The sequence below is a fragment of the Ochotona princeps genome, chromosome 15 (assembly GCF_030435755.1).
Source record: "Ochotona princeps isolate mOchPri1 chromosome 15, mOchPri1.hap1, whole genome shotgun sequence".
NCBI classification, from domain to species: domain Eukaryota; kingdom Metazoa; phylum Chordata; class Mammalia; order Lagomorpha; family Ochotonidae; genus Ochotona; species Ochotona princeps.
Genome location: NC_080846.1, coordinates 5,269,614 through 5,282,009, shown reverse-complemented (window position 1 = coordinate 5,282,009; position 12,396 = coordinate 5,269,614). Strand labels below are relative to the sequence as shown.

General features: G+C 47.2%; 1 protein-coding gene across 4 annotated transcripts in view; it reads left to right on the top strand.

The window, feature by feature from the left end:
• TNRC6B (trinucleotide repeat containing adaptor 6B) overlaps positions 1-12,396 on the top strand; it is a 230,652-nt gene that overhangs the window by 74,644 nt on the left and 143,612 nt on the right. For 3 of the 4 annotated variants that reach the window (XM_058673240.1, XM_058673247.1, XM_058673243.1), the window contains one exon: positions 9,912-9,979. The exons of the other annotated variant lie outside the window; for it this stretch is intronic. In XM_058673240.1, coding sequence (XP_058529223.1) covers positions 9,912-9,979 — 68 coding nt within the window. The remainder of the gene's footprint in view (positions 1-9,911; positions 9,980-12,396) is intronic. 4 annotated transcript variants of the gene reach the window in all.

The window sequence follows — 12,396 nt, the reverse complement described above, 5'->3', positions numbered from 1 at the left end:
TGTTTATTTTACTGAGAATAATGGTCTCTAGTTGGGGCCATCTAGTTGCAAATGGTATAATTTCATTCTTTTTAATGGCTGGGTAATATTCCATGGAGTAGATATACTTCAGTAGATTGTGCTGCTGTAAATATAGGATTGCAGATCTTCTCATATGTACTTTTAATTTCTTTTGGATATATTCCTAGGAGCAGGATACCTGGCCATTTTTAAAAGATTTGTTTATTGTTTTCGGAAAGGCAGATATACAGAGAGGAGGAGAGACAGAGAGGAAGATCTTCCATCTGATGATTCACTCCCCAAGCGACTGCAACTGTCAATGCTGCGCTGATCTGAATCCAGGAGCCAGGAACCTCTTCCAGGTTTCCTACGCAGGCGCAGGATCCCAAGGCTTTAGGCTGTCCTCAACTGCTTTCCTAGGCCACAAGCAGAGGGCTGGATGGGAAGTGGGGCCACCGGGATTAGAACCAGCACCCATATGGGATCCCAGGCACGTGTTCAAGACAAGGACTTTAGCTACTAAGCCACCACGCCAGGCCCTATATTTGGCCTTTTAATAGTGTGTTTCAATTCTTGAATACTTTTTTTTAGCTTGATTCAGCTCTGCTCCCAGCTTTCTGTTTGTTTCCACCTGGTGACAGGAAATATCTTCAGATTTTGAGTTTTTTTTTTTTTTTCTTCTGCCTCCTTCATTCTGTTTTGGAGACTCTCCACTATACTTTTAATTTGTTCCACTGTATTCTTCATTTCTGATATATCAGCTTTCATTTGATTCATTTCCAGTGTGAGATATTCTTTAAATTCCTTGAATGTCTGCTTTATGTGCTTCTCATTGTTGATAAGATGTTTTATAGCAAGTGTTTAGAATTCTATATCCCTCATTTTCTCGATGTCTTCCTCAGTGAACTCTGAGGTTGGCATAGGCTTTTGCTCCTTTGCAGGGGAGTCTTCAGTAATATTCACTGTGCCTTTGCCTCTTCTTTTGCTCTTGGTCATTGTACTTCTGGTTAGCAGAGTCTTCTCCTTGGAGCAGGTTTTAAGCTGTGTCACCCACAGGTCTACAGTTTGATTTTACTTATTGCAGTAGGTACATGGCTCTTTGTTTGCAGCCAATTGTGCCACTCCCTCCAGCAAGTTCCAGGTCTGGGTTCTTATGTTAGATTTTCACCATGGTTTCTGTATCCACAGCTCCTGGCTCAGCAGTGTCCACCTCCTGTGATAGCATGCTGAGACTGCACAGTTGTCTGTACAATCTTTCTCCCACTTCCGGTTGGAGCAGGTCCCAGGATTAGGGAGACACCAGGTGTCGTACATAGCTAGGTTGTTGTTGGTGGTGATCTTGCAGGAACCTGTTGGGCTGTTAGGTCTGGGTGCCACACGGACCTATTTTGATCTGAATGATGCCAAAGTCATTGTTATTTTCCATGTGGGACTAATGCAATGCACTGAGCTCAGTGAGTTTGCTCCCAGTTCAGCACATGCACAGCTCACTGTTGTCCCTGAAGTCTTAAAGCCTTTGCCACACTGTACAAAATGGCACCTTATGTGCCACTACTGGAGTTCTTGATCTGTTGTCTGTCAGGTCTGGGGGCTACCCATGAGGTCTCAGGGCTCCCCAGACCTATCTTGGGTGGAACCTGTAGGATGCCATGTTGTGGCAGCTCACTGAGCCAGAAATGAGTTCACTTCCAGCTCAGTGCACCTGCAGTCCTGTCCTGTGGCCTTTGCCTCCTTAAACAAAATGGCGCCCAATTCAGCTCTAGGGGGAGGACTAGGCTGTGAAATCTACCCTGTTCCCATACTGCCCATCTGGGACCTGCTGTTCAGTCTCTGCTCCTGTTCAAATCAAACAGACCAGCAGGCCAGGCAGTTCTTTGTCTGGGTTCTCTCCTGAGCTCTTCCCACCTTGTTGCTAGTGGAGTTCCGGCTACCGGTGCAATTCAGATCGCTGTTTGCTGAATGCTGCTGAGGTATCAGTCACTGCAACACCACACCATTGTGTCTGCTGCTTTCCTGTGTCTGTCAGTCTCTGAGTACCCCTCTGCTGTTGTTCTGTCCTCTCCTATTTCCTGGAATGTGTTGTCTTTGCTTCACCCTAACAGTTGTTTCTGCATCTGTTTAAACGTGTTCTCACCCTGTTCCACCATCTTGACTCTTCCTAAAGACATACATTCTTATTAGACCTTCTCAGTAACCATCCATAGCAGTTTCATTTGTAATAGCAAAGTCTGGGAACACCACACATTCATTCATCAGATCGTAATGTATGCAGAGCAATGGTATACTTGCTAAGTTGTAGAAGGGAAATATCAGAATGTTAAACCACATGTTTCAGAGCAGTTATGCTAAGTGAAAGGAGCCAGACAGAGAAAGAGGCTGTGCTGTTTGATACGGGCTAGAGATAAGCTCCAGAAGAAAAGCAAATGCTGATGACGGAAAGTTGCGTCCTTGGCTGCCTGAGCAAGGAGAGCAGGAGGGGAAGAAGAATGACACGAGGAAACTGTTTGGGATAGGAGATATGTCATTGTCTTTGTTGATGTTTCCATGGGTGTGTTTGTGTGTGTGTGTGTGGTTCGGCAGGTCAGGTTGGTAGGAGATAGATATGTCAAAAGCTTACCACACTGTGTACTTTAAATACTTGGAATTTAATGTCCAGGGGATCTGCAAAAAGTTAATGGAAAATGCATGTTATGAAAAACTACAGAACATTCAAATCTTTTCACACCAAGATAAATTTATTTAATGTACTTATTTGAGAAGCGCCGAAACAGAAAGAGCACTCCCTGCTGGCTCACCCCTAAATGTTCAACGGGGTGAAAACCAGGAGGCAGGAATGTGGTCCGGGACTCCCACATGAGTGGCAGCAGTGCAGTTCCTTCAGTCCTCCCAGCTGCCTCCCACCATCTGCATTGGTGGACAGCTGGAGTCAGGAGCCGGAGCCAGAAAGTGGACCCATGGCTCTCTTCTATGGGACACAGTGATTCAGCTATTAGGCCACAGGCCTGCCTTTTAATGACCTTTTAACTTACCCTTTAATCCTATTTGCCAAGTATTTTCTGAAGTTTGTTAGCATCAGTTATGACTCAGACAACCTTTAAAGTCTAAAACTTTTTTGCGAAAGGAAGCAACCAAGGAAACTCTATTGTTGATATTGAAAAGAGCAGTTTTAGAAGAGCAGAAAAAGTAGAGGCAAAAGATTAGGCCTGGACATGGTAGGTTTGTAATCTGTTGTGTAAAACTCCACTAAAAGTGTTTTTACAAATGATTTTAACTGGCAAAAGGTATTAGCCAAGAAGATGAAGCAGATAAGTTACCCAGCAGCATTTTGGAAATAAGAAAGTTTTTGAAGTGGCACAAAAAGCAGCCAGGTGGTTAAGCAAGTTGGAAGCATCTAGGCATTAGGTACCCTGCCTCTCATGCAGAAGGTGGCTCACCTCCCCGACTTGTGGGAAAGGCGAGGCTGAGGGCAGACGTGAGCTAGCCAGCTTGCAGAAATAGGGCTGGGTCAGCTCCTCCCCCAAGCCGGTGCCGGAACACCAGAGGGTTAAGGGGGACATCTCCGTGGCAATGATCTCCTATAGAGGCATCTGAGGGTTCCCCACAGCCCCTTGGGATCTCCCTGTGGTGAGCAACCCAGCTGCCTTTGTCCACACTCTCCAGGGGCCTCCACCACCTGCATGAGGGCCTGCCTCTTCAAGGTCAGTGAGTGGACAAGGATGACTGGACACTGGATGATTGGATGATATGCTCTGAGTTCTAAGAAGCTCATTTTCTGGATTCAAGGACCTAGGGAACAAAGGAGCCTTCCTGGGTGGTTCGCATTTTTAGACAAGTAAAGATTAAAAGAAAGCCTAGCAAGTCCATAGAGAGAAGAAGCAGGTTACATCCAGAATAGCAGGACTAGCAATGATGATTTGGAAGTTCCCCTGGAGCTGGACCACAGGGACCATCAGACTGCAGGACCACAGAGGCAAAGTGTGGACTAGCTCAGCTTCTCTGGGAAGAATGTGAATAAAGGCACCAGTGTTGTGGTGTAGAGGGTAAAGCTGCCATCAGTGATGTAGGCACCCTATGTGGGTGCCTGTGTGTCCCAGCCACTTCATCCCAATCCAGCTCCCTGCTGAGGTACATGGGAAAAGTAGTGAAAGATGATGGCCCAAAGCCTTGGGACCCTGCACCCATGTGGGAGACCTGGTGGAAGTTCCTGGCTCCTGGCTTCAGCCTGGTCCAGCCCTGGCCGCTGCAGCCATCTGGAGTGTGAACCAGTGGATGAAAGACTTTTCCCTCCCTCTATGTAGCTCTTTTTTCTGGACAAATAAATGAATATTTTTTAAAAGATTAAAAAATATGAGTGAAAGAAGGATTATTTGTGGATAAAAAGAGGTCATTTTAGTCATTCAAAACCTCAGAAAAGTCAGCTCCACAACAATGGGAGTGAACCTTGAAAGAGAAAGGATCTGGGCCCAGCATGGTAGCTTAGTGGTTAAAGTCCTCACCTTGAATGCAGCGGGATCCCATTTGGGCACCGGTTCTAATCTCAGTGACCTGCTTCCCATCCAGCTCCCTGCTGTGGCCTGGGAAAGCAGTCGAGGACAGCCTAAAGCCTTGGGACCCTGCACCCACATGGGAGACCCAGAAGAGGCTCCAGGCTCCTGGCTTTGGATAGGTTCAGCTCCGGCTGTTGCAGCTGCTTGGGGAGTGAATCATCGTACCGAAGATCTTCCTCTCTGTCTCTCCTGTGTATATCTGACTTTGCAATAACATAAAATAAATCTTTAAAAGAGAGAGAGAAAGGATCTAGAAAGCATCCTTGTGCCTTCGAGAGAGGAGGGAATTCATGGACGGGGTGGAGGGTTTGTCCTGGCAGACATCCGGGGAACCAGCACTGCTGCCAGCAAGGACGGGAGCAGGGAAGCCCCTGAGGACCCTGTGTCTCCTGGACCGAGCGCTGGAAGCTAACATCATTTCACGTGTTTATAACCGATTATCTCACATTGTTAAGGTGATGAAGAGGAGAGTTAGTGGGAAAGATGTAACAGCTCCTAAAGAGGAAAATGGGGGGAGCGTGGAGAGAGAAAGAATACAATGAGGAAGTAGTAATTGTTAGTGTCAGGGAAAACCAAAGATTATACAAGAAAGGAAATTTAATTATACCATTCTATGCGACTCTGCTGTACCTATTATTTTGCTTCGTAATGGCACTGTAAGTGTTGAATAGTGGTTTAAACAAAATCCAGGAGTGAGCATTGGGAGGCTGGGGAAGGAGGGGAAGGTGCGTGTTGTGGGCGAGAGGCGACAGTGGAGCGCGTTTCGTTTTTTTCTAACCCTGTGATGTTGTTATTTCACTTCCAAAATCATGTGCATGCACTGCTTCAATACAAATGTGTAAATGTCAGGTCAGTCATGAGGACTTGGAAATGGTAGTGGCTAGGTCAGCCCCCACGACCCCCCCAAAAGAATGTGGTGGAGTAGGTAGGATGAGGGCTCAGTCCTTGAGCCTGGTGGAGCACAGCAGAGGCATTCGGAAGTGCTGAGTGAGCCTGGGCCAGCCAGGGAGGCTCTGGCCCCCTCCAGGCCAGGCACACAAAGATGGTATTGTTTCCCTGCTAGGCTGACTACCCCAGGGGGCAGGGTGTCACAGCTGCGGGAGACCTTGCTGAGTGGATGTGGAGGGCACACCACCCCGGGGTAGGGGTGTCACAGCTGCGGGAGGCCTTGCAGAGCATCTCCTGGGCTCTGGAGTGCATGTGGAGGGCACCTGGGAGGGTCAGAAGAGGAAGCGCTGAAAGAGGCTTCCTAGAAAAGTCACTGTGACTGCAGTTTGAAGGTCACATGGAAATACGCTTGCACTCCAGATGAACAGGGCCTCACAGGCAGAGGTGCTGGTGTGAGTGCTGAGTGCAAGTGGAACCAGCTGTGTGACTGGTCAGCTGCTCTTTGCACTCCAGGAGTAGAAGAGAAGGAAGTGAGGGACTGGCAAGGTGTGTGTTTTCCTAGAGCAAGTGGGGTGTTGGACAAGCCCAGGACGAGGAGAGCGCTGGGACCAGAGGGCACAGCCAAGATTCCTCACAGGCCCAGGTGGAAGGAGGGAGTGGTAGTGCTTAGAGTTGGAGTTCCGGAACTCCAGACCTGTGTGGGCATTGGCGGATTGGCAGGGAGGCCCAGAACCCGCTGTGCTGCAGTACTGGCCTCTGTTCCCTTCTTTAAAGTTGTACAAATGGGGCCCGGCAGTGTAGCCTAGCGGCTAAAGTCCTCGCCTTGAACGTGCCAGGATCCCATATGGGTGCCGGTTCTAAACCTGGCAGCTCCACTTCCCATCCAGCTCCCTGCTTGTGGCCTGGGAAAGCAGTCGAGGACGGCCCAATGCATTGGGACCCTGCACCCACGTGTTGGAGACCCAGATGAGGTTCCTGGTTCCCAGCTTCGGATCGGCGCGCATCGACCCGTTGCGGCTCACTTGGGGAGTGAATCATCGGACGGAAGATCTTCCTCTCTGTCTCTCCTCCTCTCTGTATATCTGGCTTTGTAATAGAATAAAATAAATCTTTAAAAAAAAAAAAGTTGTACAAATGGCCAGCGCTGTGCTGCTGGGTCAAACCATGGTCCCACGCAGCGCCAGCATCCCGTGTGGGTGCCTGTTCAGCTCCTGCTGCTCTGCTTCGATCCAGCTCCCTCCTAATGTGCCTAGGGAAGCAGCAGAGGATGACCTGGCTGATTGGACCCCCCTGGGACCTGTGTGAGAGACCCGGAAGAAGCTCCTGGCTCCTGGTTTCAGCCTGCCTCAGCCTAGGCCATTGCAGTCATTTTGGACAATGAAACAGCAGATAAAAGACTTATCCATTCATCTGTAACTGCCTTTCAAGTAACTGAAATGACTCTTTTTTTAAAAAAAATACGTATTTGTGGGATAACTGGTGTGTCTGTCACCTCCTGGTGTTGAAAACACTCAGAACCCCCTTTATTTGCTGCCCTGAAATGTTTCCTTAGCTGTTCCCAGCCTAGCTCTGTGCCTGCTGTTGGAGAGCAGGTATCCCTTACCTCCGCTTCCTGTTCCCAGCCTAGCTCTGTGCCTGCTGTTGGAGAGCAGGTATCCCTTACCTCCGCTTCCTGTTCCCAGCCTAGCTCTGTGCCTGCTGTTGGAGAGCAGGCATCCCTTACCTCCGCTTCCTGCTCCCCAGCACCTCCCGGCTCTGGTAGCGCTGTGCCACTAGGCTGCTTCCCTTGCAGCCCTGCGTATCCCTCTGTATCGGGCTCACTATACTTACTACAGTATCTTCCAGGTTCATCCATGTTACTATAGATGACAGAATTTCATTCTTTTTTAAGGGCAGGAAAATATTTCACTGGGCACGCAAACCATATTTCTTTACTCCTGAGCCCACCAGCATTAGACTGACTCATGCCTCGGCTGTGGTGGACAGGGCTACAGTGTCAGTACACTGATTTCTCTCATCTATATCCTCAGAAGAGGATATAATCCTCAGATTATATACTAGTTTTCTTTGTAGTTTGGTGAGGGAATTCTACTGTGTTTTATGGACTGTACTAATTGACATTCTTACTAGCAGGAGATGAGAATTCCACTTTCTCCATCTGTTGCCCGTTTTTTTTTGGGGGGGGCGATCTTTTTCATAGTAGCCATTCTGTCTGGGGTGAGATGATGTTTCATAGTTTTTACTTGCATTTCTATGATAAATAGTGATGTTGAGCATCCTTCTTTTCAGTTGTTAAAAATAGTACATGTTGGGGCCCGGCGCCATGGCCTAGCGGCTAAAGTCCTCGCCTTGAACGCCCCGGGATCCCATATGGGTGCCGGTTCTAATCCTGGCAGCTCCACTTCCCATCCAGCTCCCTGCTTGTGGCCTGGGAAAGCAGTCGACGATGGCCCAAAGCTTTGGGACCCTGCACCTGCGTGTGGGGGACCTGGAAGAGGTTCCTGGTTCCCGGCTTTGGATCAGCGCAGCACCAGCCATTGCGGCTCACTTGGGGAGTGAAACATCGGACGGAAGATCTTCCTCTCTGTCTCTCCTCCTCTCTGTATATCCGGCTTTCCAATAAAAATGAATAAATCTTTAAAAAAAATAATACATGTTGGGCTCAATGTAGGACAGGCTCATCCTTCACCTGTGGAACTGGCAGTGTAGGACTGTGGTTCCGCCTGTATGGGCACCAGCTCAATTGCTAGCTGCTCCACTTCCCATCCAGCTCCCTGCTAATGCTCTGGAGAAGCAGAGGCGGATGGCCCAAGTGCTACACCCACGTGTGAGACCCAGAGGAAGCTCCAGACTCCTGGTTTTCAGTTGGTTCAGCTCCAGCCATTGGGAGTGAACCAGTAGATGGAAGCTCTGTATCTCTCTCTCTTTCTCTGTAATATTGACTTTGAAGTAAAATTAAATGTAAAATGTTAAAAAAAAAGACCTGTCTGTGTGGTTGAAAGTGTTATCTATCTCAGCCTTACATGAATGAGATCATACTCAATGTATTCTTTTGTGATCTGCATCTTTCAGTCAGAATCACGTTTTTGTAAGTCATCCAGGTTGAGAACGGTAACTGTGGTTTATTCGTCTTCATGCAGTGTTCTGTTGGAAAGCACCATAGCTCAGTTATCCATGTTATTGTCAATAGATGTTTGCTTCTGTATTTTTTTTCTGTCAGAAATAATACTATTTTGGGGGTTGACACTGTGGAACAGTGTGTTAGGCCACTACCTACATTACCAACACCCCATGTGAGGTACCAGTTCAAATTCCTGCTATTCTGCTTCCAGTCCAGTTCCCTTCCTGTGTAGATGAGGAGGCAGCAGTAAATGGCCCAAGTGTTTGGGTCTCTGTCACCCACATGGAAGACCAGAGTGGAGTTGCAGGCTCCTGGCATCAGCCTGGCATAGTCATGGCTGTTGTGTTTATTGGAGAGTAAACCAGCATCTATGGAATCTTTTTTTTTAAGATTTATTTATTTTTATTACAAAGTCAGATATACAGAGAGGAAGAGAGATAGAGAGGAAGATCTTCCGTCCGATGATTCACTCTCCAAGTGACCACAATGGCCAGTGCTGTGCCGATCCAAAGCCAGGAACCAGGAACTTCCTCCAGGTCTCCCACGTGGGTACAGGGTCCCAATGCATTGGGCAGTCCTCGACTGCTTTCCCAGGCCACAAGCAGGAAGCTGGATGGGAAGTGGAGCTGCCGGGATTAGAACTGGCGCCCATATGGGATCCCAGCGTGTTCTAGGCGAGGACCTTAGCCACTAGGCCACACTGCTGGGCTCTGGAATCTTTCTTAGTATCTCCATCACTCTCTGTACCTCTGCCTTTCAAATAACTAAAAATAAATATTTTTAAAAAATAATATTGTTGTAAACATTTTCACATGTGGTAAGTATTTTTGCATGGAGATATCCTCATTTCTCTGGGGTATATACCCGGAAGTGCATCGTGTTGCTAGTTTGTACTGTAAATGCATGTTCACATGTACCAGTTCAACTCCATCTAGGATTGGAGGAGGATTTCTGTGAACTCCAGATTTTTTTTTTTTTTAGCACTTGGCATTGCCTGGCTTTTTAAATTTAGCCAAGCTGATAATTGTAAAACATGTTTTGGGACAATTTATGTGTTAATTTTCTCTCAGTTATTTCTAATAGGTTGTCCTTTTCTCATGATTCATGTGTTCTGCCAATCCTCTGTCACCATTAAAGGAGCTGTAACTCAACATGCTTCCTTTTCTCAGCCTGCAAATCTGGTCACCCAAGAAGTGATTTAGGCAAACCTGGAATGAGACGACCAGTGGCCCAGCCATTCGTTCCAGGCACTCACAGGGAAGTGGCCATGACTTGGTCGCAGAGCCGTCCGGTCCTTGGAGGGAATCTGCTCTTGGTCCCTGCCTGCTGCTGACGTGTGGCGCTTGCCTTTGCAGGTGGAACAGGAGGATTTTGTAATGGAAGGGCATGGCAAGACCCCGCCCCCTGGTGAAGAAAGCAAACAGTGAGTCACAGTTCATTTAAAAAGGGTTCGATTACACACCATGGTCGGAAGCACTTTGGTGAAAGCTGCCCCAGGCGTGTTTGCTGGGGATGCGGATGTTGGAGGCTCGGAGGCGTCCTGGAGCTCAGCATTGGCTTTGGTGGCTGTTAATGCATCGATTCTATTTATAGTGCAACTTACTGGAGGGACGAGAAAGGTGGCTTTGTAGGTTTTCACACTTGACTAATCAAAATTTATGTTATGCTTTAGCAAAGGCTGTGAGGCTCAGTGTTCTGAATGGAAGTAATTCAGTTTATTTGATTTCCAAAGAAAGTGTAAAATGGTGCATCCTTTTTTGGCAGTATCTTTATGGAGTGAACAAAATAATAGACTATTTCCCTGCTTCTCAAGTGTGAATTTATTTGAATAGTACTTCCTAGAATTCTACTCCATTTGGCTATTTACATTTCTGATCTTTGTTTAAATAACAAATTGTTTTACTAAAGGAACAGGAATTGATAAATAATACAATTTAGGCAACATTTTGAATAATTCAGAATGGCTCCCCTGCCTTCTCACAGAGTGAGTAGTTGGGACCCTGAAGCTGAGAGTCCCGTGTTTAGCTTTTGGGGGAGCAGTGAGTAGACTGTCTTTCTCCCTCTGTCACAGAATTTGAAAAATTGTGTTACAGAGCAGGCTGGTTTTTCATTTGCCCTTTGAAAGGAGGCAGTTGCGACTGGCTGGAAGTACTGCTTCCCCTCTACTCTTTCTCTAAACAGTAGCCTCTTGAAGGGGTCGATGACTCATGGAGTTTATCAAAAATCTGCAGAGAAATGCCTGTCCCTCATCTTTTTCACCCCAATGAATGGTTTGATTTTGATCTCTCTGAAGAAAATCCTGCCTCTGAAACCCTTAGGAATGAGGTGCACAGAATGAACTGGGTGCCATGAGGCCAGGGCCGTGGAAGGGACCAGCCTCTCTTGCTTGTTGTGAATGGAAACCAGGGTGTTTTCATAGCTGGTTTCATTTGCTAACCAGGCAGTTTTAAGAATAGCTTACAGTATAAATCTTAACTTTGCTATTTTCTGTTGGACACACTTACATTCTGCATGACCCAATGGAATCCATCCATCCCTGGCAATCGAAAATGCCACCGTCTCATCCCCCTGGAGCAACACGACAGGCATATCCAGCTCCCCAACCTTCCCTTTTCTCCCTGACAACATCACTTCACTCATTACAGCAAGTTGTCTCCACTTTACCAGAGATCAAGGGAGGTAACTTACCCATGGAAATGTAGCCTAAAGTGGGAGTTAGGATTTGAACCTGCATCTCTCTGGCTTCAGAGCATTTTCTGGCATCACTCTCTTAAATTCTTTGCCAGCCTCGGACACTGTATGCCTAGGAGAAACTGGGGGTAGCAAAACTACCATTTTCAAGCTCAAAGTCACATGAATGGAAATGATGTCAAGCTTGTCCTTAATGTGCAGATGAAGTTCTGTTCTGGAGAGCATGGCCGATTCCCAAGCACATGCATCCATAAGAACCTGCAGTAACCCGTCCTGATCCAGCAGACAGTGCCGGGGAGAGTGCCCCCCAAGTCCCATGTCAGACAAGCTGTGACATGCACACAGCCCGGCAGGTTTGACGCGCCACACAGAGCGCAGCCTTTCCATAAGCGAACCCTGTTTCTGTTTCTACTTTCCCCAGAGCCACTCAGCTGTTTACTGACGCAGTGAATGGGCAGACACAAGGGGCTGTTAGTAGCCATAGGTAGTTATGGGATGCAGTGTGGTAGTGCAGTACAAGCACATAATGTGTACTATGCAGAGCAGAGTGATAGGTGTATCTGTCACCTTGGACACCTGTCCTTCCTCTGTGTTGGGAACAATGACAGTCCTCCCTCCTTGCTATCTTAACTGCTCAGTTCACTTGAAGTGGATCAGGGTTGGCCCGCTGTGCAGAGGAACTTGAGCAGCTATTCTTCCTATCAGCGGCTCCCCGCCTTGGCCTTGGCCTAGATGTCTCTGGGAACGTGTTTGTCACAAATGATTTTGAAGCTAAATATCAATGTTGGTATAAGTGCCTGGAGCATGACTGCTTTTCTTTTATTCCCTCAAAATAGCTTAAAAAGTCTAAATTTTAAATCTCCATACTAAAATCGAGTCCTATCCTCAGAAGATTATCATTTATCTTTAGTAAAATTATCTGATTTTTAAGTTGATTTTTGTTGATTCAACTTTCTTAATTCTTTTTGATCATTTACAAAAAGTCATTACTAAAAGGAAGCCTCTGAAAGCAGGATGTTGAGGCGCTGTTGGCGAGCTGTGTTGAGTGTGCTGGTACGGCAGTCAAGAGGCGGGAGCAGCCAGACGTCCGTGACAGATGAGTGGCTGAGCGAGGTGTTTTTATCCACGCAATGGGATGTCACACAGCCT